Raw genomic sequence first — 25089 nt, 5'->3', positions numbered from 1 at the left:
TTATTTGGGCGTTTCCAGGACGGCGTTTGGAACAAACGGCACGGCAGGGCTTGAAGCCACCAGATAGCGTATGGGCATGGCTCGGCAAATGTCGATAGAGATGTAAATGCATCAGTTTTTCGTTATGAAGGGGAAATAGACGCGAGTTGAGATGCATATAATGCCCGCGTGAGCAGCCAGGCTGAAGAGTAGGTGAGAATCTGCGGGGAATGGATGTTTGATGGAGAGTGGATCTCGAGCTCCGGGTGCGGTGCCCCCATCAAAGGCCCCATTAAGCCGACCTCAGCCCCCCATAACGGGTCCATAACGGGCCCGGTACAGTGGGGATGAGGCCTGAGGGTCCAGGCCAGGCCAGGCCAGCTCCCCAACGCCTGCCTTTTAATTATGACGCGGGTCTCCCGCTTTCTACTTTCTTCCATGTGACAGCGCACCTTCTTTGTCCTCTACTCTTTCTCTCACCGTCCATTTTGTAGGAACAACATCATCTCCTACTCTCGTTAAGGATCGATTGAAGAGCCCGTGACTCTCTGTTCTGTGTGTGAACCTGTTGCTTCATCATCTCCCTCATCATGGCTTCCTTTGTGAACGAGCTCGTCGAATACGTCGACCTTAGCAAGCAGAGCTTGTTGGGTAAGTCTTGCCAGCTGGCCTTGAGAGCTCTGTCCCTCTCTCCCTCAATTGCCAATCAATTGGATCATGTCTGACCCTGGGTTTCTGTTGCTGCTCTTCAGTGTCTGCGTCCTCCATTGCCTTCAATCCCCTCTTTTGGAAGTGAGTTCTCGTCGTCTCTGTGTGATCTCATGAATACTAACCGTCGTGTCAAGCATCGTCGCCCGCCAAGGTAAGACAAGACAAGCTCACAGCTTAGCCCATGTCGTCGACTGACCCTCGTGCCCATAAGAATACCACAACAAGCTCCTAACAAAGCTCTTTGGTGGAAACTCCAAGGTCGGATGCTATGCCCTCGCCGCCACCATCTTCTCCCTCGGCATGGTCCGCGACTTGATCTACAAGAGCGCCATCGCCGAGCAGCCCTCGCACCCTCTCTTCGATAGTGTCTACGTCCAAGCCGCCGCCCTCACCCTCTTCGCCGTCGGCAACGTCCTTGTCGTCACCTCCACCTGGCGCCTCGGCATCACTGGCACCTTCTTGGGTGACTACTTTGGCATCCTCATGGACGAGATGGTGACAGGTTTCCCTTTCAACGTGACCAGCTCTCCCATGTACACGGGCTCAACCATGAGCTTCCTTGCCACCGCCCTGTACTTTGGCAAGCCTGCCGGCATCCTGCTCACTGTCTGGGTGTACATTGTCTACAAGATCGCTCTGCTGTACGAGGACCCCTTCACCTCCGAGATCTACGCCAAGCGTGAGCGCGAGCGTGCTGCCGGCAAGAAGCAGAACTAAACGGCTCGTTTCGAATCTATCCGAACACGGATGTATATGTGGCGGGACGGCTCTACACGTTCCGCCGACGCACAAGACCTACATACAAAGAGTCTAGATGCATCAGCCAGCGCACACTTTCGGCGACGGGTTTGAACATGAAAGCTACGCCTTTCAACAGGCCGGGCGTCTCTCAACAGGCGAAAGGGAGTTTTCGGGGATTTTGAACAAAACAAAAACAGGTTATCGACATCAACCAGTCGACGGGGAATTTTGCATTTGACTTACATATACCAACACCAACAACAAATAAAGATTCACATATCAGGAACCCAATTCCTTTCAAGACTCACTAGAGCGGACCCTTTTCTCTACCAGCTCGTCAGAGGCAAGCAGGGACCGTTGGAACCTTCAATTGGAGGGCTTTCGGAGACAACGGAAGAGGCCTAGCTCAGGCCATGTTCACTTTCAATACATCCCCGGCGATGTGGGCGTAGTTCGGCCGGTGTGTTCCGGCCTTATATTGCTTCAACTAATCTACTACACAGAAAAGATGATGAGTACCTGAATGGCGCTCAGACAGCTGGTATTATGAGCACAAGACAGGCTGGGGTAAAGCTACGATGAGGTACAACAGACAAAAATACCCTTTTAACACGTCATTGTACATTCATCTAGTAAGCCATCTAGCTCATCTAGTTATTTCTCGTCAGTTGATTTGAGAATCTACTCTACACTTCAGTAACTCCCATCGATACCTATCTCAAAGAGTCATGTTGAATTCTATGCCATCATGTCTCTGCACGCCACAGCAACCCGCGCCATCCAACTTTTTCATTCTCAAAATTCATAAAACAACGCCATCTCAGATTCGTGTTCAAATCCTCTACTTCTCTTCGGGCTTGTTGTCGGGGAGCAGGTCAACAGCGGAGGCCTCGACAGGCTTCTTCTCGGTTGAGGCGGACGCCTCCTTCTCGGCGGGCTTCTCACCAGCAGACTCGGCAGCACGGAGAGCGAGCTTCTTCTGCTTCTTCTTCTCCTTGGCAGCCTTCTTGGCCGCGGCCTTTTCCGCCTCGAGGGCCTTCTGCTTTCGAATCTCCTCACCACCAAAAGCCTCACGCCACTCGTCGAGTTTGGACGCGGGAATCTGAGTGAAGAGGAGCTTGGGCTCGCCAATCTTCTGACCTGGCTTAATAAGGTCACCAGACCAGGTTTCGGGAATCGAAATGAGACCTGGGCTGCCGATCTGCTCGAGGATGGCCTCACCAGTAGAGGGCATGTAGGGGTGGACGATGCTGGCGAGGAGCTGAAGGTGGTTGATTCCAAGACCGATAACGGCGGCGCAACGGTCCGGCTCCTCGGCCAGTAGCTGGTTGTTGAGCTTGCTGTCCTGCAGAAGCTTGTTTCCGAGAGCAGAGATGTGCATAACGGTGGCGAGGCCAGCACGAAGCTTGATGGCATCGAACTGGGTGATGTAGGTCTGCAGGGCCTCGTTGACCTCCTTCTTGTGCTCCTCCAGACGCTCATCCGTGTACTTGGTGTAGTCAGGCACAACACCATCCAGCTTGGCCTGGCAGAACTTGAGGATTCGCTGGTTCAGGTTACCCAGGTTCTTGAGGAGGTCGTTGTTGTTGGCGTCAATAAACTCTGGCCACTTGAACTCGGAATCGGCCGTCTCGGGTCGTCTCGACAGAAGGTAGTATCGCCAGACGTCGGGGTCAACGCCAGTCTCCTTGGCAGTGTTGCCAAACACACCCACACCGCGGGACTTGCTGAACTTGCCACCCTCGTAGTTGAGGTACTCGGTCGTCGACATCTTGTGGACCTTGGTCCAGTTCTCTCCAGTTCCAAGCTGAGAGGCGGGGAAGATGATGGTGTGGAAACTGGGAGTCATGTTAATCAGTATCCCCATAGGACCTGTTTGAGAGTCACTTACGGCACATTGTCCTTGCCCATGAACTGGTAGAGCTTGACGTTCTCGGGGTTCTTCCACCACTTCTCCCAGTTGGTACCGTCCAGGTTGCCGGGGTCTGTCAAGTTCTTGGTAATTGAGACGTAGCCAATGCAGGCATCGAACCATACATAGAAGACCTTCTCGGCGTACTCCTCATCGCTGAGTCCATCAAGACCCTTGGGGATAGGAACACCCCACTTGAGATCTCGGGTGATTCCACGGGGGAGCAGACCCTTGTCGATCCATGCCTGGGTAATGGAGATACAGTTTGCGCTCCAGTCGCCCTCCTTGCTGCTCTTGTGGAACCATGGGACGAGCAGATCCTTAATCGCGTCCAGGCGCAGGTAGAGGTGCTTGGTTCTCCGCTTCTCGGGGGCGGTACCGTCGACCTTGCATCGGGGGTTAATCAGCCAGCCAGTCGCCTTGGCCTCGACATGGTCGTCGCCCTCGTTGCTGGGCTCACGTTCGGGCTCGAAGGGGTCCAAAAGTCCACCGCAGGCATCGCATTGGTCTCCGCGAGCACCAAGGTCGTGGCAGATGCTGCACTCTCCCTCGACGAAACGATCAGCAAGGAACTTGCAGTGGGCGGGGTCGGCGCAGAATGGCTGTGTAGTCTCGCGCTCCTCGATGAGGCCGTTCTTCCAGAGATCAGAGAAGATCTGCTGGACAATCTGGGTCTGTTGCTCGGTCGGTGTTCGGCCGAAGATGTCAAAGTCGATTCGGAACCAGTCGTAGACTCCCTTGTGAAGGGCGTGGTACTTGGCGCACAGGTCGGCGGGGGAGAGGCCCTCCTCCAAGGCCTTGGTCTCGGTAGCGGTACCGTACTCGTCGGAACCGCAGATGTAGATGGTGTTGTGACCGCGGGCTCTGCAGTAGCGAGCAAAAACGTCGGCTGACAGGACACTGCCGATGATGTTGCCCAGGTGGGGGATGTTGTTCACGTAGGGCAAGGCGCTGGTGATGAGGATGTTGCGCTTGCCCTCTTCGGGGAGAATGGGGGCTTTGGAACCCATGTTTGAAGTCGCAGCTAAATGATGCACCGACTCGAATAGAGAAAAGAGAGGTTCCGGGTCGAAGGATGAATGGTATCGAGGTGTTGGTGAGTCACAAAGCCGCGATAACGCCTTCTGCTGTCAAAATTCGTAGGTGGGATGGCGGGGGCGGGGGAGGGGCGATTGGAGAAGCCAGGGTGCGATCACGGAGGGTCTAGGGTAGTTTCGGCAGGTTCCGAGATGCAAATTGGTGATGAATGTTGGTATGTTTGTGGTAGAATTGAGATAGGATTGTTTGGGATGAAAGAGTTTTATACGTCCTCTTTTGCTTGACTCATATCCTCGGGGCTTGTGGCGGGTAGGCCAAACCAGGAACGGTGTGTCAAATTCACCTTGTCATGAATCAAGACGCCCTTGCTTAGACATAACGACATACCTGGATAATCGATAATACGTGCTTGATGGCGGCTCTGATGAAATTGTGTCCGTTTTGACATACCCTCTATTATACTGAGCTGTCTCGACTGTTGGTATGGAGTGGAATGATACTCATAACATATTGTAGGTAGCTTCACGATATCCGATAAGAGAGACCCGTCCAAACACGACCCCTGTCAACTTCCAAATGTTAAGGCTCAAGAGTGTACCTACACCTACAGTGCAAATTATTATTTGTTCAAGATCACACCATATTGTGATGGGCATGTTTCTGTTGCAGCTTGCTCCGTCCGAGTCTGTCCACAAACAGTCCTTCAATAGTTTGACGTCTGTTTCACAGCCTCTCTTACAGACCCTGGCTCCATTCAAGGTCACCTTTCTCGGCTGACCGTGGACCTTGACAGTGACGACAGCAGCTCCACCGAAACTGGAAGGTAGCCCCGCGTCACGGACCGCGCTCTTGCAACCCCACCATACCTAGCTACCTACTGTATCGTGCTTGCCTTGGCTAGGACCTCATTGTGCGCCTGACTACCTACCTTACTATTGCTTCCATCTGAGCTCTTCACGATAAGCCGCTCTTTCGACATCAAGGCTTACAACAGTGCACTCTTGCGCCTGTGTAGACGTCTCATCGAACCCTAGCGCGCTTTCAAGACTTGCCCTATCTGGCTTCAGCCTCGGTCGCTCTTGATCGGGCATCCAGAGAGCTCCCAAGAGCTATCCCAGCAACACAAGATAGCATCATCCTGGGAGTCTGCAGCTCACTACTGTACAAGGCCCAAACGAGAGAGCACATACACAGTTTAGCTTCATAGCTCGTCGCCGACATGTTCCAACAGGTATGATCTGCTTCTACACCCCGCGCAGTCTCGTCTTTCAGCCCTATACCCCATCAGCTCATGACATCTCCCATGAGTCATTTACCCTCAACTCAATATACATATGTTACCCTGTTTGAGTCTCATAGCTAAGACTCATAGAAACCCTATTCGGCGGTAACTGTCACCATCGAGAACCTTACCTCCGAGTCATACGAGGAGGAGGATCTCAGCGGCATCCCCGAGCTCGTCGAGGTCATCAAGCTACAAGCTTCCGGCCCAGGAGAGGCAGCCCGCGCTATCCGCAAGAAGCTCAAGTATGGAAACGTCCACCGCCAGATCCGCGCCCTTGTCATCCTCGACGGCCTCATCCAGAACGCTGGAGAGAGGTTCCAGCGCACCTTTGTCGATGAACCGCTTCTTGAGCGGCTGCGTGTTTGTGGCACATCCCAGCTGTCTGATATCGCCGTGAGGAACAAGTGCAGAGAGCTTTTCCGAGGATGGACGCAATATGCTGGGACCCCAGGTCTGGACAGGATCGCAAGACTCCACAAGGTAAGTAATACCCCATCACCTACTAGATAGGGTGCTGACGGTCCCAGGAACTACCCAAGAGGAAGCAAGCCGTCACTCAGGAGAGGTCCAAGGTTCTTAGGGAAACGGAGGAGAACCCCTTTGTCGACGACGAGCAGGAGGAAGCTGCCAAGGCAGCTCGACAGGCTGCTAGTTCATCCAATGCGCCGCCCACAGCCGCCGAGTCTTTTAGCCATGCCCACACCAAGTCTTCCTCTGGATCTGGCTCTTTCTTCGGTGGCTCAAAGGACAAGAAGAAGGAAAAAGACAAGGCCAAGGGGAAGCGGAAGCCCTTCAACCTCGAGGCGGAAAAGGAGACGATGAAGGTGGTCATTGCCGACTCGTCCTTTGCCGCGACAAATTTGATGAATGCGCTTCAAAGCATCAACCGCGAGGTCGAACGTATCTCGGAGAACCCGGCCGCCGTGGAACGATTCGAAGCCTGCAAGCTTCTCCGACGAAAAGTGCTTCGTTATGTGCGTTATCATGATCTTTTTACAGAATGAGGAAGCTGACAATGCCCAGATCCATCATGTTGAAGAAGAGCAGTGGCTGGGTGGACTGCTGCATGCCAACGACGAACTCGTGCACGCCCTCATGTCGTTTGAGCAGTTCGACCGCTCTATCGATGCGGACAGTGACTCGGATGATGAGCTTGCCGAGCAGGCCCATCTTTACCGGAGTACGCCTCCCCTAGCAGGCCACTCATATGGAATTTATAGCTGACTTTATTCGCAGTGGCTACTATAAAGGGCAAGGAGGCCATGGCAAAGGCCGCAAACGCGCAGTCACCGACAACCTCGCAACCCCCCGATCTTTCCGAGTTGACCATCTCGCATTCTCCTACACATGCCGCGCCTCCGAGACCTCCTCCCATGTCCAAGCCCGCTCACTCGGCCCCTCCTCCTCCTCCCCCTCAGCCTCCGAGACCAGTCGCTGCTCCTGTTGTTACCAACATGGATGACGACGAGGACGATGATGATCCGTTTGGTGACAAGCATGAACTTGACACGCCTGGAGTTGAACGCGACCAGCCTAGGTGGTGAGGATGATATGTCGGGGATGATATCAGTTCAACTACTACATGAGGGGGGATGTTGTTTTCCATAGCTTTTGAGTTCCACCTTGTGTAAGCGGAATTCTGTTTGAACAGTTTTGATGCACCACACTCCGTGCCTTCGATATCGAATGAATTCTAGACGACAGCTTAAGGACTCCCAGCCCATTGCCTTCATGTCATAATCAACAACGCGATGGTCATTCAGAGGGATAAATAACTTGCCAACTCGGCCATCTACACGAAATAGTACAAAGGAAAGTTGCCTACCTATGTACCCATGCCAAATGTTTATCGATGTCGATGTGGTGTCATTATTTCATAGTTATGTAAAGGTTTGGACTTGGGCCTTGAATGGCTACCCAGTCTCTCCATGTTGAGATGGATACTAGGACAAAAGATGCGTCCAGCAGCCCAGCTGGTATACATCCGCTCGCTTGTTCGACCCCAAAGGTGATCATGAAGACATAGGGTAGGCGACGTGGGTGCTGGCAGGTCATCCTTGTCTCATGATGGCGTCCCCGAGATGGATCCAACAGCCAACTCAAACTTGCGCTTAACGACACCGGCGGGAGGGCTTGGCTCAGACGATACTGTTGCCACACAATCTCTCATCCTCTTGACCGTCTCGAGCAAGTAGAAACGGCCCCATCTCTGGCCCTTGTTCCCGGGTAACGAGCGAAGCGCCCGAAAAAAGGCTGGCTTGGCTTCCCCAGCTCCGGGGGCTTACGCGCAGCTCCATAACACAGGTCGTACAGGAGGCCCGTAATATCAGATCAGCCCAGTCAGAGCCATCAGACGTGACACACAGACGGACCGCGCTTGTCATCCATCCCGAAAACTTCCAGACCGCCTCCAGTCCGTGCATGGTCCGATGCGATGCGGCGCTGAGCGGGCGGTCTTCCTCATGTTGTACAGCCAGACGGACGTACGAATGTATGGAGTGCAGTCAACGTGCGCCCGTAATCTCCACGATGCATGCAACAAGATGCAAACGAGATTTCCTTTTCCCACCCAGATCTCGCCGCCTCCAGCAAAGCAATGTTCTGTGCTCCGTAGCCGTTGATGGCGCGCCATCTCGCAGCACGAAATCGCCAAGTACAGAGATGATGGAGAAAAAAAGTAAGAAAAAAAGAAAAGAAAAGAAAAAAGTAAAAAAATTGTGAGAATCTCATCGATCTGGATGGGAAATTGAAACAACTAGATTCTGACAGCTGCAATTCATATTCTGGCGCCATGCAGAACGTGTACTGGTGAGACCTCTGTGGGCTCCTCGGACCGCGTTTAATTACTTGATGCATCGGATCTGGGTAACTAGACTTGTCGTCTCGAACAAGCCCTGACCGTTGACGTCTGCCTTGCCTATCATAGGGCAGAATGCCAAAAGACGCCAAAAGCAAAGGCAAGTCGAGAATGGCAGATCTGCGCGTTGAAGATTACCGGGGTTGCAGCGGGTCTCGAGGTCTATGTGTTTCTCGGCGCTTTACTTATCCATCTAGAAACCATCAGCAAGTATCCGTACATCGGCATCAGAGCAAGAAGCATCCTCAACAGGCACGTCCCTGAACAGCTGGCCGATGCTTTCTTGATCGGCACCTATCCGCATCGTTCGGATGCCGTCGAGAAGCAAGGCCTCTTGACTCCCGCCCATCCATCTCCGAAATCTGATCCGATGTAGACGTGAAGGGACGGTGTAGGGGTGCGATATCTGGTCATGGTAGGTTGCACGCACGATCCTGTCTGTGAGGTGTCCGCGCAGCATCGTCTGTTTGCCAGCAAGCAAGCCACTCCCCCGTTGCGTTGCGTTGCCCAGGACCAGGCCGTGGTGGCCGTTGTCGTTGAGCGGGATCCTCTCGACCCCTGAACAAGACAGCCAGCTAGGCTCCCGGTCCGGTCTTTCTCAGCTCGGGCGCAACACAACGGTCACAGGCTGAGACAGGCTGCTTGTGCACTACAGATGCGGGAACGCGCAGGCATGCGTCGGTCCTCAAACCGCACCGACGGCAATCTCAGCCCAGGCCAGGCCCCTCCCCAGAGCCGTCCACTCATGGAGCAATTGGAGAGGCTGAAGGAAATTAACCCAGCAGCAGACAACATAAGAGCCGGAGCAAGAGAAAGGCGGAAGCCACACGCCCACATGACCGACCATTCGTTGACTACCTCCCGTCGTTGCTTTGATGAAATTAGCTGCCTTGAATTGTCGTCCACTCTCGGAGCATCCCCCCACCTCACCTGAGGGTAGCGTCGTGAGGCGAGGCGAGGGGCCAGTCATTCGCGCAGTGCCCGTGACTTCTGGAAGGGCTGGGAGGAGAGGAGTGTTGTGGTCTCGAGTATCGAAAGCACGTTCCGGAACAGATCTGAAGAGCAAAGAGCCCAAGAGGATAGCGCCTTTCCGTCTTCTAGCGTCACATCTGGGGAACATGATAAAAGAGGCCCAAAGTTTATCGCAGCAGAAGCAAAGGTACATGCCGACATCGAGCAGACCCCTCGTGGCAGCCACGGGCCATAGACACCCCTGCACCGGCCCCATCACCTAGCGAGCAACCACAATGCTGCGCTGGTGTTGGTGTGGTGGAGATGGAGAAAAGTGCATGTCAGCCCTGAAAGCACTCATGTACAGCGGGCCCACGTCACTCACTCCACTGCTTCTGGAAGCCTTCCATCAGTTGTTTCACGGGCTGTGCGGAAATGCCCGTCAACGACTCGGAGCACATCCCTGAGGGAGGACTGGGTGGGCTGCCAGGGTTGGCCCTGCGACAACGCAGGTCAGCGGTCACGGACCCGGTTGGTCGAGGTGTCGCGAGATGGAGTGAATTGCGTGTGGTGGTGAGGTTGAGAATTCGAGAACAGAGCCGTCATAGGAAGACAGGAGGGCGATGGCGATTCTCCGCAGTGATCAACGCCGAGCTGAGCCGGGTCGGGCATTACAACAGGGGTTGGGCATCAGAACAACCTCCGAGATAGCCCCCAAGAAAAGACTCGGTCAAAGACTGGTTCCCGCTCTGTCGGACCACGCACGACGCGTGTAGTTGGGCTTACAATAAGGGTTCATCCCTTTGATCCAGCAGCGGAATGTCGATCATGGACGTAGTTCGCGCAAGCGCCCGCACCAGGAACCAAGTTTGGAGAAGAGCTTGGGGCAGACTGCAGTGCTTCGAGTCATTGTACCGCTTGAGAATATAAAAAGCTTTGATAGGATCGACAGAGGACGTCGGGTCTCGCAATAGCCGGGAGCCATGGCCAACTGCGCCGCTCGGCATGGCAAATCGCTGCGCGTGTTCATGGACCACTAGTTGAGCCCTCCCTGTTTGACCTCGAGTGCGTCCCAAGCTCCTTGTTGCAAGAAGCCCACCTTGGTCACCGAAAACTTGGAGAACAAAGGTGTTTCATGATGGAATGGATGATGACGAGTTGCAGCAGTGTATCAAAGAATGGATTCGTGTCATGGATGCCAAGTTCGCTTGTTGCAGCCATTTCTGACATAGCGTGCCCTTGCATCTCTGACAAGACGATCACGCCGTACGGGGTACTTGTTTGCGCTCGGCGCTGAGATGCGTCTGGCTGTGTCTGCACCGCATGGTACATATAAGGCAAAACGGACGCTTTACTGCAAGCGCAGAGCGAAGCGCACTGACGCTAATGCGAAGGCTTTAATGTTAATTGTTTCATCCGTGCTTCGAGTCTTCTCGACGGTTGCCTCATCGGGACCGGAATAGACGAGGGGGCGGGATGCGCATTGTCCATGAATCTGTTTTGATTTGATTCACCAAACCCCCTGGCGCTCTTTTGGGATCGGCGCATCGCCTTCACCGAACATGGCGTGCGGATGGCGGGATGAACGGGCTGGAATGGAGTCATTGCTCAGTGTCCCCTCCCGTCCATGATTGACGGGCCACAGGTGACAGGGCCTGCTATTGTCATGTACGCAGGCGTGTGCGTGCGCTGGTCTATTCAGAGCCTCAACGGGCGGTACGTGCGTAGAATTTCTAGAAGGTTTCTGGTTGTCTTTGATGCGCATTCTTTGTCGCCTTGCACAGCTTGAGCATGTGAAGCAACCAGGCCGGCAGGGGAGCAGCCCCAAGCCACGCCAGCCACTTTGAGGTTCTCAAAACACACGACAATAGGGCCCTTTGCTTGCTGCTATTGAGCAAATGCGGAGATGCAGGCGAGGGCCAACAAACATGCTGCAGTTTGTGTGCCCCTCGAGTAGATGAAGCCAATGGCTGGTCTCTTGCATGGCAGGCCCAAGATGACCTCATGAAACTGCGGAGGGGTTGGTGGATGGGAATTGGAGGGTCATGATGGGATGTCGACCAACCGTGGTAGAAAGCGGTGGGCTGTTGGAGTGGTTTGGTTTGCCTGAGCTCCCCCTTTCGCCTTCCGCGTCTCGCAGTCGTAAGATCTCGTTGTGAGAACCCTGGTCCGAGTATATCATGCCCACTCCCCGGGGCAGTCGTTGACACTAGCCACCCGCGCCGGCACGGCCAGGATTTCCCCAGCTGGAAAGGCCAGCTCCTGCGCGGAACTGCAGGCTGTCTCGTGGAGTACAGGGAACTCAAGTCTTGGTCTTGGGGGGCAGCGAGCATGGACAGCGCTCGTTGAAATGGGAGCCGTGCCGGAGCCGCAGGCTCTGTCATGCATGGATCCCCCAGAGGAGCAGTTGCCTGCCGTCTTGCTTGGTGTTGAACAGCTGCGACTGATTTGCTGAACTGCTCTCCAGAGTCACCGAAGAGCCTGGGGTTGATCCTGACACCATCTCTCCGAGTTGAGTCGTGGGCAACAGTGAGGCTGGCACGGCGAGATGTGTTGGTAGTGTGTGCTTGCTCGACGCTAGCAAGTCGTTAGGGCTCGTGGCGGGCGTCCAAGGAGCTGATTACCCAGGTCGTCTCATCCTCCATTCCCGCGACTGTGTAGTTTCGAGACGGAGGGACGCCACTGCTGGCCTGTCCACCGTCTGAATACCGCAGACTCTCAAGTGGGCTTCTCGAAGGCCGTCAGAACAATAGACTTGATCCATGCTCCTGCAGCACGGGGCAGAGAGAGATGGGGCCCCGGGTGCATGGGGCAAGGGCGGAAGAGCCTTCACTCATGCATAAGACACGGGACATGCATTATGGGTGGGATGAATGGGTGAATGGACGGCCGGACGGAGATGGATTGCTTGGCTCAATAGCGAAAAGGTTGCAAAAGAGAATTATTCAGAGTATGTAAGAATTATGTGAGGCATATTGGCACGCGCAAGGGGGGGCGTTCAACTTGGGGCTGCCGGGCAGGTGAGTGGGATGGATGGTGGATGGTGGATGGTGGATGGATGGATCGGAATGAGATGGGGAGCCGAAGGAAGGGAAGAAAAGAAGCTCAATGGAAGGAAGAAGGTGCAAAGGCGCAACGCTACGCTCCTTCTCGCATTGTCACGCATGCGCTAGATCCGCTTCGCATTACCATTGTTCCAGAAGGTTTCGAGAAACCTTCCGAGGCAAGCTAGCGCAATTTCCCAAAGAGAAGGTGGCCCCGGCAATAGGTCCGCCGCGCTCTCCACACAGCCAACCACACGTCAGCAGCTGGAGTGTCATTGGCTGCATATGCATCCCCGAGCCCTTTGATTCCTTTCAACGCGTTAGCCCGCTCAAAGTGCCCCCCGGCTTGCAAGGCCTGCGACACCAACCTTCGTGTTTCGGCTGGCGCACCCCTTTCTCACCTCACCTTACCTCACGGAACATGGTAGTCATTCTTTGATTGAGCGTCATGGTGGATCGCCTCGGCCGTGCCTTGCCTTGCATCTGCCATCGAGCTAGCAATGGAGGAATGGATCTCTCTTTAATTGTCGACTGTCATGTGCGCCTTCGTCACACGCTTGCGGGGGTGATCGATTATCTGCTGGGGAAACGGCGGCTACAGCAACGCCTCGAGCCCCGGCGCTACCATCCTGGGCTGGGCGGTGAAAGAAAAAAATGTGTTTCTGGAAGGCAAATGGATGATGCTGAGTGAGGCCAGGCAAAGCCATCAGGTACGGATGGAGGTGTCCCACCTCAGCCCACCTTAGGTATCGCACACAGTGCAGGGCCATGTTAATGGGCGCCGGGGACCGCCCAGGCCACCCGCTCCAGATCCGATTGGGCGTTATCCCATGTTCTGGGACGACCTTCTGATCCATGCGAGGGCAACGAGGAGCAGCAAACATCCCACAAGCGACAGACTTGTGCGTGTTGCGTGCATTAATTCACGGGTTATCGCACAATCTCAGCGGAGCAGCGCTCAATAGCCTGTGAGGTGGCCACGATTGGACCGCGGTCTTGCTGAGCCTCGAGATCCGGAGGCCGACTCGTGCGTACGTGGGCGATGCACGAAAGGCTAATCCAGGGGTAGCCTGCGTGCGTGGGCAACAGCCGAGCGAGCCAGCCATGGATGGATTTGCCCAAAGCCTTGGGAATCATGTTCAGCTAGGAGGAACAAAGAACTGCTAACAGCACCAGGTGACCAGAGTATGATGAGATTACATCACCACCGAGCCTCCGCAGATTCAGGCAGGGCATCACCAGGCGTCGGGTGGTCCTGGATCGCTGTCACCGAAATTCAAAGTGCGTGCTTGGAGATTGCTATCGACCCCGATGACCCAGTGCCGTCTGGCGCATCTCGCCCAGGAACACTCGCCAGAGAGCCTGCCAAGGGACTTGGTGGACACTCAGGTGAGGCAAGCCACACTAGGATAACACGACACCGCCAACGCGATGGGGCAGGGGATCGTTGGACATTGACTGTTCTGGAAGCCAGATCTGCCACACACGACGGCTACCGCCTTGTCGCCCTGGCCTGACAGCCCAACATCCATCAGCTCTGCCCAGCTCTGACCAGCGCCCAAATTGACGGACCCCCAGCCTGTGATACGTACCTGAATTACTAGTAATTGCCCTGAGCACGATGTGCTGGGCTGGGCTGGGGTCGCTGCTTTGAGGGGCGCACACGCCATGTCGGCCTTACAGGGACCGGGGCAGATTCATGACGTCGGCCCTTGCGGAAGCCAGGGGCGAGCAAAGGTGAGTGATGCGTTGTTCGATGCCTGCGGGCAGGGGATGCTTTGGGGTTCAACTCGGGAGAGTGGGCGAAAGGTCAGAGAGAGGCCTGTTCACGATCCCGAGGGAGAGGAAGACTGTATCAGAGGCCAGAGGAGGCCAGCAACAAAGGACGGCTTGCATGCGCATAGGACATGGCATCTCAGGGCAGTAGAACGCATGGCCATGAGCCATCAAACTCGAACTGGTCGAAACAAACATGGAGCCAGCCTTGGCAGCCTAGCCCATCTCGTCCATGATGATCGTTTTCCCCCTCGTCGGACGGCGACAGAAAGGGGAGGTGACGAGGCGTCCACCGGCGACTGATGGAGAGACGATGGACGGCATGAGACGTCGCTGGCACAACTGGCATCCGGCAGCGGCAGGAAACAATACGATGACCATCTGAGGGCACTCGAGGCTGACCAGGACTGGCCTGTCTCTTGGCTGGACTGCTCAGTCGCGGTCAGCGACGGCCCCGAACTTTGACAGAAAGATGAGCAGGACCACGGTCTGGTTCCAATCAGCATCGTCCAACTCGGCCTGTAAGTTGTACGACGGTACCCTTTTGGGTTTTTGCAGCGCCAGGAACCCCCGCAGGCTCCATCGACGAAGCCCGTGAGGAGGGTAGGAAGTGAGATACCCGGCTGGAAGCTCAGGGCGAGGTGTAGTTGTTCGTTCAGGGACACTCCCATGGAAGCCAGTCACGGAAGTCAGCCATTGATTGATTGAGCTTGCCCATGGATGGGATGGCGGCGCATGGCTTGATGGGGTGCCGCCGCGGCCGGGGAAGAGCCTGCATGAAATGCACTGTGCGCACTGTACGAGATACTTCTCAGCCAGAGGCAGAACACCGACCTTCCTTGTCGTCGCTCCCGGGGAGCCACCCGTTCGTTGATTCGTTTCAATGGATGGATTCCATCCCAGGATCATTTTTCTTTTTGGCTCCCATTTTGTCGGGGCCGCCATCACTCGGCATCGTCTACCAATCCCATGTAATGTAGGTGAGAGACAGCAGCAGAAGCAGAAACCGAAAGTCGAAGAAAGTGGCCACCACCCTTTTTGGGAGCTGCTTATCATGAAAGTTCTGGCCCGTCTTTTTGTCGCCCGAGTCCACCCACCTCTTTCATTCTCGTCTCGTCTCGCTGACCTGAGGTGAGGTGTTGTTGCCCGGACTGCTCACCTTATAATACCAGGTGGTGCCCGCACTCCCCTCAGCAGGGCCTTACCTTACCTTGCCTTGCCTCGCCTCGCCTTGCCTCGTCTGTTTGTTCCGTCGTGATTTGAAACCATTTCATTTTTCGCACTCCCCTCCCGTCTTCCGATTCTCCCTCGACGGCTTCTCTCCGTCGTGTCTCGAGTTCCTGCCAACCCCCGTCCCGTGCTTGGTCCATGTCACCGCTCTCTTGGTGAGATCTGACGCACAGAGCAAACGGGCTTGCGAGATCCAAACAAAAAAGAAAGAAAGCGTACAGTGCTGCGCAGCGCAGTGCCGCCCAAGCCTCGACGCCTGTCGGGGAAAAAGAAAAACAAAGACGGGAACCAAGCCCAAAAGATTAGTAGATCGCCGTCTTGCAAGCAAAACAAAACAACGGCACCGGTACGTAATGTGTTCTGTTCTGTTTTGGTGATTCCCGTCTCCCATCCCATTTCCTTTGTTCGAGCCTGTTCCGCCCTCTCCGTGCGCCTGCGCGCGCCCCCATCTATTTCCCTTTCAATCTATTTCTGGCTCTCTCAACTGTCGGCTGCGGTCCGAATGTCGTCGTCGTTGTTGTGTGCTTTATTCCTATGCCCCTACCCCTGCAGTCCCTTGCTTGCACCCGCTCTCTCGCTGGGCTGAGGTGTCGGTTTGCACGGCCGCCGCTATACTGCGCTGCGTTGGGCTGGGCTGCCCATTTGGAGATTTCCACCATCCACGCCCACGCCCTCCCTCGCCCTCCACTTCGCCCCTGTCAGTGGGAGTACGATAATTTTTTTCGTCAGACTCCCCCCATCTCCACCCTCACTTCCCCTTCCCACTCTCCAACTTCATATCCCGGCGCTGCCTTGTCACGTCCCGCCTAGGGACCCGTCCTGGAACCTGACATAAAGGCTTGGCCCCTACCTGGCCCTGATCATCGAATCGAGTCCTGAACCTCTTTACTTGCCGTTCCTGCCCTTCTTTTTCGTCGCATCCCTCGAACAGTACCTTGTCCTCGGCCCGATCGACGTTTCTGATCCTCTGTTCACATCTTCTTTGCTGGCCTTTGACTGCACTGTCTTCTTAAAAGCCATCCCCTCCCCCGGCTGACCTTACGGTACCTGCGTCTAGACCATCGGCCTGTGAACAGACCACCTCCTGATCCCTTCGTCGCGCCTGTGAACGACTACATCCCACCTCTTGTCGCTTGCCCGTCTCTACGAGGAGCAACTTCCGACGACACTTCCTGTGTTGCGTCGTTCAGCTCATCGTCGCCTCTTCTTCGGCCGATCGACAGCGCGATTACTCGTGAAGGAGGAAAAAAAGAAAATTTGCCCGAACTCTCGTGGAATTCGTCCCCCACCACGCCCTCGTCGCACTTCTCCGACCTCCCAACTTCCACTCTAGCTTCACGGAAAACGCGTGTTTCCAATCGAAAATCGACTCCTCATTCCTGTCGCCGGTCGACGTCTTTGTTACTTCCTCCTCCGATATCTCCCCGAGAAGCGGTTCCCAAGATTTCACGTCCACGACCTAGGTGCGACCATACACGTCATTTGTTTGTTATCTACAAACGCGGAAAGGTATGTCGCATATTTGCCTACACGGGCTCGAGCGCTCGGGTGGACCCCTCGACACCAACACTTCCTCCTTGGCGACCAGCTGTCTCTGCGCGGCTGTCTGGTACTCGCCTTGCTGTTTACCAGTCGTCTCGGGAGGGGACCGGTGGTGTGGGAGGGAGCCTGATTTGATCTTGACCCCTACCAACTCTGAAAACTATTGCTGACCATGTCTCTCCTACAGTCACTGTCAGCTTGACCGCCTTCCTGCTGTGAGCCGTCACTTGTGAGCGCCCTCGCATATTCACTCCCCCAAACGCGCCACGTCTTCAGCTGGCACTCCACTCCACTTTGAAGATGAGCGGCATGCGATCACCAGCTCCCACGGAGGTAATGGACATTACCAACATGCTCAATAAGAAAGGTCAACTACAACAACTGAACCCCGGTCTTCTCGATCACCAACACCAAACGTTCGTTAAGCACGAACCCGGCATGGAACGATCCGCCTCGCCCCACGGTTCTGAACACTCGCAATACTCCAACCCTCACATCGCCCGAGCCTACCCTTCGCCCTCCGCCATGCAAGCGCCGATGCACATCCCAAACCCCATGCCAGCCGCGATGCAGCTCCCTGGCTTCCCTGAGATGCCCAACATGGGCGGCATGCCCAACATGCACATGCAGCAGATGCCGCAACAACCTCCACCTCCTCCTCAGCAACCCATCAAGGCCTACCCGTGCAGCACTTGTGGTAAGGGCTTCGCGCGACGCAGTGATCTCGCCCGTCACGGTAAGTAAACACGGCCTGGTAGTCATGCGACGAGAGCTAACAAGAGCAGAGCGCATCCACAGCGGTGTCCGTCCTCATGTTTGCGACTGGCCCAACTGCGGCAAGCAATTTATCCAAAGGTCTGCCCTGACAGTGCATCAGCGCGTGCACACTGGAGAGAAGCCTCACCACTGCGAGACTTGCGCAAAGGTTGGTACCATTACTATTGGAGTTTCTCGTCTTGATCGCTAACATGCATCCCAGCCCTTCAGCGACAGCAGCTCTCTGGCCCGACATCGCCGGACACACTCCGGAAAGCGCCCTTACAAGTGCCCTTACGCCGACTGCCAGAAGACCTTTACCCGCCGAACCACCCTTACCCGCCACCAGAACCACCACAGCGGAACTATTGAGGAGGCTGCCGCCGCGACAGCCGCCGCTCTCGCTGCCTCCAAGTCCAAGGGCATGTCACAGCCCCGATCTGAAAGCGACCTCATGTCCAACAATGGCTCTCCTCACACAACCCCTTCTCCTGGCCAGCGAACAATGTCCATGTCTCCCAGTGTCGATCTCTCCGGAACCAACAGCATTCCTCGTCACCCTGGCGACTTCCAGTACCTGCAGCAGAGCGGTTCCCTGCCCATGCACATGCGCGTGGGTAGCCCTACATCCACCTCCTCCGGCGGCTACAACATGATGCGACCTACATCGCATCCGACCAGCTATGGGCCTCCCCCTACTCTGGAGCCCAACTTGGAGCATAGCCAGGGCGCTCCCAGCAGCAACGGTGGTAGCCCTCACATGGCCAATGTTGGCTGGCAGTCACCATCCCACGTCCCTTCTCCGTCGCAGAACAACGCCAGTTACGTGTATCCCGATCCTTCAGAGGCATACCCGACCAACCCTGCCATGAACCAGATGTACTACGGTGCGGCGGCGCATATGCGACGACCGCAGAGCGCCGAGCCTGGACTGGTACACATGGCTTAGTTGGACATTTTGCCACCTTCAGAGCTTGAGCAAAGCTCGAACGGCCACCCCGAGTGACGGGGAGCAAGCTCATTCATCGATCGATACCCCTGTATTATTTGAAAGCTGTGCCTGATGTGGGCACACGGATGATAGCAGCGTTCACTTCTCCCGGACTGGATCCTTCACACCTCTCCAGGGTTCACAACGAACTCGTATAAAGTTGGCATGCTCTCGCGATCTCCTAATACCACCCACCACCACCTTCTACGTCACCACCCAACGCGGGAGCTCACTCCTAGACGGAGCATGTTTGGAATGTCACTTTCGTCATCGGTTCAGCAATTTTGTGTTTCTAATCTCGCTCATCGTTATTGATTCCCCCTCTTTCCATCAGAAATGGATGCTTTTTATTTCCTTTGTTCAAGTAGCACATAGACTGGCGGCCGGCAACCTTACGATGATGGACAGGGCATTGTCTGCATGACGCACAAAGCAAAGGGAGGGGAGTTACACCGGAACATTTGCTGTTAGGTATCAACCAGCAACAAAAAGACAGCAGGCATCACGGGAAGCACAAGACGCTGGCCTGTTTGTGTATTTATTATGTAGACTTGGACTTGGGGATTGGGAGCAAACACCATAGACTTGCGAATTATCGACTGTTTTTGATGCAACCTACTACTCTTGATTCTCTGCCTTGGTGAAGTTTTATTATCCGACGCTACTGTAGTGTGGCGTCAACGAAGCAACGCTCTTTGATCATTCCTCGGCTATTCTAGTCGTCCTGCTAGCCTCAACCAAGGGTGCAATTTCTTGAGTCTTTGACTTTGTAGCTAATCTTTGAGGCGGTGATCTAGGCCGTCGTCGTCTTGGGTGTCTCGTGCAACGAATCAGGTGTTATACGCTATATCCCGTCATGAGCTGTTTCTTCTGCAGGCCCCCGGACCCGAGAATTATCGGGAAAAAAGGAGCGAATCGAAACATGATCTCACCTTTGATCTCTGTGCCTCTGGGCTGCATCTGAAGATCCTGGGAGTGTGTGTGTCAATGCGGCTATCCTGGGTATAATGCCGGCATCTTTATTTTATTGTCAGAAGTAACCCTCAAGTTGGAGAAGATTATCTAAGGTATAGAGTAATTTTTATTGAATTAATCCCAAAACTTGGTAATATCTCTTCTGACTATGTGTTTGTTTGATACTAATACTCAGATAAGCGATCAATAAACGTGCCAAAATGTTTCACTCCTGGACCCGACAATGCGTGCTCGTGCCCCCCCAGGCGGAGCCTCAATTGCCGCTCATCGACCACAATGACGTCTTTGGGTCGACCACGAGCCGCCAAAAAGCACGCGACTCTCGCAAGCCCCCCAAGCCCCAACGACCGGTCTAGATTTCCAAGGCCACGAAAAGCCCGCGCTGGCCGGACGTGTTGAGGAATTTCCTTCTAGGTCAAGCCACTAAGAGCCTTTCTCTTTTGCCCCTGGCCCTCCTCGCTTCCACCCCCAGAGAGCCGGCCGGGGTTTGGGTAGTCTTGATTTTCTGATTAATCATCGCAGACATAATCAATATTGTTCAACGGCACCTCGAGGCGGGGACGTCGTATGACATGGGACATGCTGCAGCTTTTTTCCTTCTCTGTGATTATAAACGAGGACCAAAGAGGATGGGGGTAGCGTTTCATGAAGGGCTGGAGTGCCACGTCTCTGAAGGGGGATGGTCCAGCTTTGTTTGGTTGAGTCCGGGGGAACCACCCCCCCCCCTGGTCCTGGGTGGGAAAAGAGATATCAAGTTGAGGGGAGCCCGGTTTCCGGGGAGGGGAGGGAAAAGGTTTTTATATGTCGAGAGGAGGGCAAGGGCACAGAGTTTCTATCTTGGATCTACGGGTGGCTTGACAAAGAGTGACTTGAACAACAACCGCTACAACAGCAACTCGTCAGCTTCTCTTTCGACACTCGGATAACAGTGTATCTTGACAAAGGATCTCTCGGAAAGTTCCTCAAGCAGGAAATCGTTAGTCAACAGCAACTCTCGCTCTTCGACGCCATGCTGGTGGATATTGTCATCCACGGGGACCTCCTCTGCCCATGGTGCTTCCTCCAGAAGAAGAGTCTGGAGGCGGCAATGGAACGATATCAAGCCCTCCACCCCGAGATCGAGTTTGACGTCTCTTGGAAGCCCTTTCTGCTATATCCCACATTACGAAGAGGTATGTTGCCTGCTGATAATAACACTCCATCCTTTCCCCCAGCTTACACAAGGAGCTAACACCATATCCAACAGGTGACAAACGCGCTCTCTACGAAAAGATAATGTCCCCCGAGAAGCTCCGCGTCTTCACTTCCCGTCTGCAAAAGGCCGGCGCCCGCCACGGCGTCTCCTTCTCCGTCACGGGCGTCACAGGCCCGTCCCAGCCCGGTCACCGGCTCCTGGCCCTAGCCCTCTCGACCCGGGGCGCCGCCGCCCAGGCGGCCCTCCTCGATGCCCTCTTCCGGGGTCACTTTGAGGCCGGCGCCGACATTGCCGACGAGGAGTGGCTTGTCAGGGTGGCAAGAAGCACAGCCGGTCTTGATGATGTTGCTGTGAGGGCTGTGCTGAGGAGCGAAGAAGCTGGGAGGATGCTTGAGGATGAGGTTAGGAGTGCGGCTGTTGGGGGTGTCGAGGCTGTGCCGTGCGTTACGGTGCAAGGGAGGTTCAGAGTAGGAGGGTATCAAGAGTCGGATGTGTTTGAAGGCTTGTTTGACAAGATACGGCGGGAGGGTAGATGAGGGTAACGGCGATACAGGGAGTGGATATTTAGCATTGGACGATACTACAGAGTAAGGAAGGGTATGTTAGCCACCCTCAATAAATTCTCATCAAGATCGTTTCGCAAGTCAAGTCAAAACTCTGAGACAGCCTCTAATTATTTGTTCAATCTTTGTGCTAGGATCGACCAAGCACCCATTGTCTAGGGCTATCAGATAGCCAACTTGGTTTAGATACGTTAGAGGTTAAATGTCTTCCTCTTCCCATGGTAAGTACCTGTGTATGTACACGAGAAATACACCTCGCGCGTACACGATACGGAAGCGTAGGAGTTATTGGATTAAACCGTTATTTATCGCTGATAAAAACCTATACTGGCGCTCTGCCTTGGTTCTCTTTGTCTAGGTGCCCTTCACTGTCCCCCCTTAGCTTGATTTGCCATTGATGCCTTTCCTTTGTCTTTTAGTTGACCAAAATCAAAAACCCGTCTACACCAAACGCCAGAAATTGAAATACCTCCTTTCCCTTCATTCTTGGAAAACAACCGCCATAGTCCGTCCAACGCCGCGTGAATGAATGAGCCATCAACACAGTCCACACATCGTCTCTCCTGTATCGGCTCTACCTCCTCATGCCACTGTAATCTTGCATGAGATGCGCCATGTGCACGTTGGTCGCCTTGCCGATGCGCTTGCCCGCGCGGCGCTTCTGCTGCTTGGGCTTTGACGCCTGTCCCTGCGCCGCCTTGTGTGGGTCCTCGCTCGTAGGCTTCTGTCCGACGCTGACGAGCTTGCGGTGCATGTCGTCGATGCTGGGCAGGGGCACACGGTGCCACATGGCCTGGAACTCGGGCTGGACTGAATGGTGCAGCGAAGCGTCGTTGGGCCACACGTAACGCGGGAGGTTGTCCTTTTTCGTGCGCACCACTAGGATCCGGTGCTCCTGCTCTAGCTTCGCGAGTGTATCCTCACAGTCGGGCCAGCCATCCTTGAGGTCCTTGACAGACACGCCTGATGCGTCCGTCTTGGCCTGGAGGTGGCCAAGCAGCGAGGTTGCGTCCTTGACGTTGGGGATGATGGGTCGGTGCGCATAGGTGCCAGTTTTCCAGGTCTGCTCGCTGAGGCTGGCATCGGGCTTCCAGTCGACACGGGGGTGGCCGCGCAGGCCCTCGGCCAGCTCGCGCTTGTGCTCCTCATCGTAGCCGCGGAGACTGAGATGATCAATAATCTCGGTGATGGTCTTTGTGTCGCCCTTCTTCTTCAGGTACTCGACGGCAAACGTCATCTGCGTCTTGACCTCTGCGCCGTAGCCCGTGAGCTGAGGCTGCGAGTAGGGCACCTCGGGCGCGGCATCTCGTTTTCGCTTGGAGCTGGGAGTGTTTGGGTCGGAAGCGGCCGAGGGAGAAGGCGACAGAGGAGTCAGCGACGGCGGCGCGAGGGACGAGGCTTTGTTGCTGGACGGGTTGGAGATCTTTGCTGCGGCAGCCGAGAGGGTCCCCTTGAAGGCGTTGGCCTGCCTGTCGAGGTACGACGACATGGTGAGCGTCTAAAAAGGCAAAGGAACGGGACTGTGCAACTCGAAGGTTTCTGGCGGATTTGTCGCTTTCGGAGGATCGCGTCAAGGAGAGGACGGGCGGAGGCGGGAGACAAAAGAGAAATAGGCAGAAATGGAGGTTGAAGTTTGGGATTGACGTTGATCCGTGAGCAGACGAGGCTGATGGGTTCTGCGACTGTGGCGTTGTAGGGCGCAGGGATGTCTTTTGTTAGTGGCGACGGACCAGACAGAGAGAGACTCCAACAGATGGTGAAGGAAGGAAAAGTGCCACGTTTGTTTTGATCGTGATGAGGAGTGGACGAGGTTGTTTATACCTACTCTGACAAGATAGACGGTACGTTCAAGTCTGAATTCTTGTCACTGGCTGCCTGTTCTCTGCATCTCAGAGTCATTGTCTGTCGTCGGCACAGCCACACGGCGGCTCTTCTCAGTGTAACAATCAAGGCTGGAACTCATCGCATGAATGCATGACCAATCGTTTCGTCGATTAAAACAGTGATAGATATTTACTTTACGGGCCCCAGATTGCTTTGTTTTGCTTCTGTCTTCCATTGTGAAAAGATTCTCCCATGCAACACCGTGCTCCGTAATCTGATGTTATCGCGCCGACGAGTTGAGTCTCGCGCCTCTCAGACTGGGTCTGCGATCCCTTATCCTTGGTCGCACGGCCCCAACAAAAAAAAAAGTACGGGGGGGACACTTTTTTTGCCCAGCCGCCCGCTGTCCTCGCCTATGTCCAACCAAGCCGGGGTAGATGAGATTTGTTTGCGCGCCGTCTATCGCCCAATTCCCTTGCCCTCAAAAAGGCCAAACTCCCAATGCGTCGTCGGCCAGTGGACGCCGAGGTCGGCATCCAGGTCGTGGCAAAACAGAAAAGCTTCTTTTGTGTGATGCGATTGAGTGCTGCGCTCATGCGGAGGCCTGGGCAGCCTGAGCCTCGGCCTGGTTCTGGAGGTACTGGTATCCCAGGTAGGCGAAGAAGCCACCGGCGACGACCACAGCGTACAGGCCGAGGCCGAGGCTGGTTGAATCCTTGCCGGTGCTCTGGTTCGAGTTGACGATGGTGCGCTTGGGGCCCTCCTCGCCAGGCTGTAGAATTGCACGTGTCAGTGGGTGTGTTGCGGTGCGGTGCATACAAGGGTTGTTGGGCGTCACTCACCATGCGCTTCAGCTCACCGACGAAGAGCTTGTCGAGGGCTTCCCGGGCCTCGTCACTGTGGCCGACATCCTCGAAAGCCTCGGTGCCGTCCTGGCCAGCGACGTCGAGCATGACCTCCTCACCACCACTGCAGGATTGCGAATGTTAGCATACAGGCGGTGTCGCGCGGGGTGTTTGTCTCAATCAAACGTACGGGTGCTCGTCGAGGAACTTGGTGCAGTCGTAGACCTTCTCGTGGACTACGAGGTACATGTCGTTCTTGGTGTTGTGCTCAGCAACATCCTGCATGGTGAACTCCTGAACCTGGGCCATTTTTGCGGTGTTGGGGTTGACTTGACGGTTGTCGCGAAAGGGGATTGATCGGTCTGTCGAGGAGAAGCAGGTGAGGTTGTCGTCGGGACGAGGTGGAAGAGAGATGAGCAGAGAGGAATGACGAGAGAAGGAAGAAAAGGAAGAGGGAAGCAGAAGCAGATAGAAGTGGCAGAAGAAACTCAAGTCATGGATGGACGGGCAGGTCCCCTGCTAAAGATGAGCCAGGGTTAGAATGGATGTACCTACCTACTTACCGATACCTTGCTCTGCGCTACGAATACGCTATGCGGACGGGTCACAGGGCGTTGAGTGGTCCCCGTTCCGATGGACCTCTACAACAAAAGCCGACGCGAATTGATGGGGGGGCAATGACAGCGACTTTTCTCCCTCTAGTACCCGGTCACTGCGAGAACAGGTGCTTTTTGCCTACGGCTCTTCTCAGAGTCTACTTCTACAGAGGGCCCCGGTGGGCATTGGCACCGTGTACAAAAGGTTACGCTCTTCTCAGCGATGCAATGGATGGCAATGGCTCATAGTGGCCACGTCTTTCACCACGAGCCGCCAG

General features: G+C 55.0%; 7 protein-coding genes across 7 annotated transcripts; 4 read left to right on the top strand and 3 right to left on the bottom strand.

Moving 5' to 3' along the window:
* Positions 1 to 569: 569 nt before the first annotated feature.
* NCS57_00395600 (Phosphatidyl-N-methylethanolamine N-methyltransferase) lies at positions 570 to 1407 on the top strand (the record flags this gene model as incomplete). The annotated part of the gene is made up of 4 exons (XM_053053933.1): positions 570 to 630; positions 732 to 771; positions 825 to 841; positions 902 to 1407. 4 exons carry the CDS (start codon positions 570 to 572, stop codon positions 1405 to 1407), a joined length of 624 nt encoding a protein of 207 aa, XP_052916093.1.
* An 865-nt stretch (positions 1408 to 2272) lies between these two features.
* Positions 2273 to 4353, bottom strand: NCS57_00395500 (Methionine--tRNA ligase; the record flags this gene model as incomplete). Its single annotated transcript, XM_053053932.1, has 2 exons — positions 2273 to 3269; positions 3323 to 4353. The coding sequence occupies 2 exons, from the start codon at positions 4351 to 4353 to the stop codon at positions 2273 to 2275; spliced, it is 2028 nt and encodes a 675-aa protein (XP_052916092.1).
* A 1247-nt stretch (positions 4354 to 5600) lies between these two features.
* NCS57_00395400 (uncharacterized protein) lies at positions 5601 to 7210 on the top strand (the record flags this gene model as incomplete). The annotated part of the gene is made up of 5 exons (XM_053053931.1): positions 5601 to 5612; positions 5754 to 6146; positions 6194 to 6640; positions 6690 to 6846; positions 6903 to 7210. 5 exons carry the CDS (start codon positions 5601 to 5603, stop codon positions 7208 to 7210), a joined length of 1317 nt encoding a protein of 438 aa, XP_052916091.1.
* A 10156-nt stretch (positions 7211 to 17366) lies between these two features.
* Positions 17367 to 18771, top strand: NCS57_00395300 (uncharacterized protein; the record flags this gene model as incomplete). The annotated part of the gene is made up of 3 exons (XM_053053930.1): positions 17367 to 17802; positions 17852 to 17991; positions 18046 to 18771. The coding sequence occupies 3 exons, from the start codon at positions 17367 to 17369 to the stop codon at positions 18769 to 18771; spliced, it is 1302 nt and encodes a 433-aa protein (XP_052916090.1).
* Positions 18772 to 20797: 2026 nt separating this feature from the next.
* On the top strand, positions 20798 to 21519 carry NCS57_00395200 (DSBA domain-containing protein; the record flags this gene model as incomplete). The annotated part of the gene is made up of 2 exons (XM_053053929.1): positions 20798 to 20960; positions 21035 to 21519. 2 exons carry the CDS (start codon positions 20798 to 20800, stop codon positions 21517 to 21519), a joined length of 648 nt encoding a protein of 215 aa, XP_052916089.1.
* A 601-nt stretch (positions 21520 to 22120) lies between these two features.
* NCS57_00395100 (Transcription initiation factor IIE subunit beta) lies at positions 22121 to 23035 on the bottom strand (the record flags this gene model as incomplete). The annotated part of the gene is made up of 1 exon (XM_053053928.1): positions 22121 to 23035. One exon carries the CDS (start codon positions 23033 to 23035, stop codon positions 22121 to 22123), a length of 915 nt encoding a protein of 304 aa, XP_052916088.1.
* A 927-nt stretch (positions 23036 to 23962) lies between these two features.
* On the bottom strand, positions 23963 to 24731 carry NCS57_00395000 (Cytochrome b5 heme-binding domain-containing protein; the record flags this gene model as incomplete). The annotated part of the gene is made up of 3 exons (XM_053053927.1): positions 24406 to 24731; positions 24213 to 24339; positions 23963 to 24142 (listed from the first exon to the last, which is right to left on the bottom strand). Exons 1-3 carry the CDS (start codon positions 24522 to 24524, stop codon positions 23963 to 23965), a joined length of 426 nt encoding a protein of 141 aa, XP_052916087.1. The 5' UTR covers positions 24525 to 24731.
* Positions 24732 to 25089: the final 358 nt, after the last annotated feature.

Source organism: Fusarium keratoplasticum, chromosome 3 (genome assembly GCF_025433545.1).
Source record: "Fusarium keratoplasticum isolate Fu6.1 chromosome 3, whole genome shotgun sequence".
Classification (NCBI taxonomy): domain Eukaryota; kingdom Fungi; phylum Ascomycota; class Sordariomycetes; order Hypocreales; family Nectriaceae; genus Fusarium; species Fusarium keratoplasticum.
Note: the sequence above shows the minus strand (reverse complement) of the source record. Positions and strands in the feature narration are given on the sequence as shown.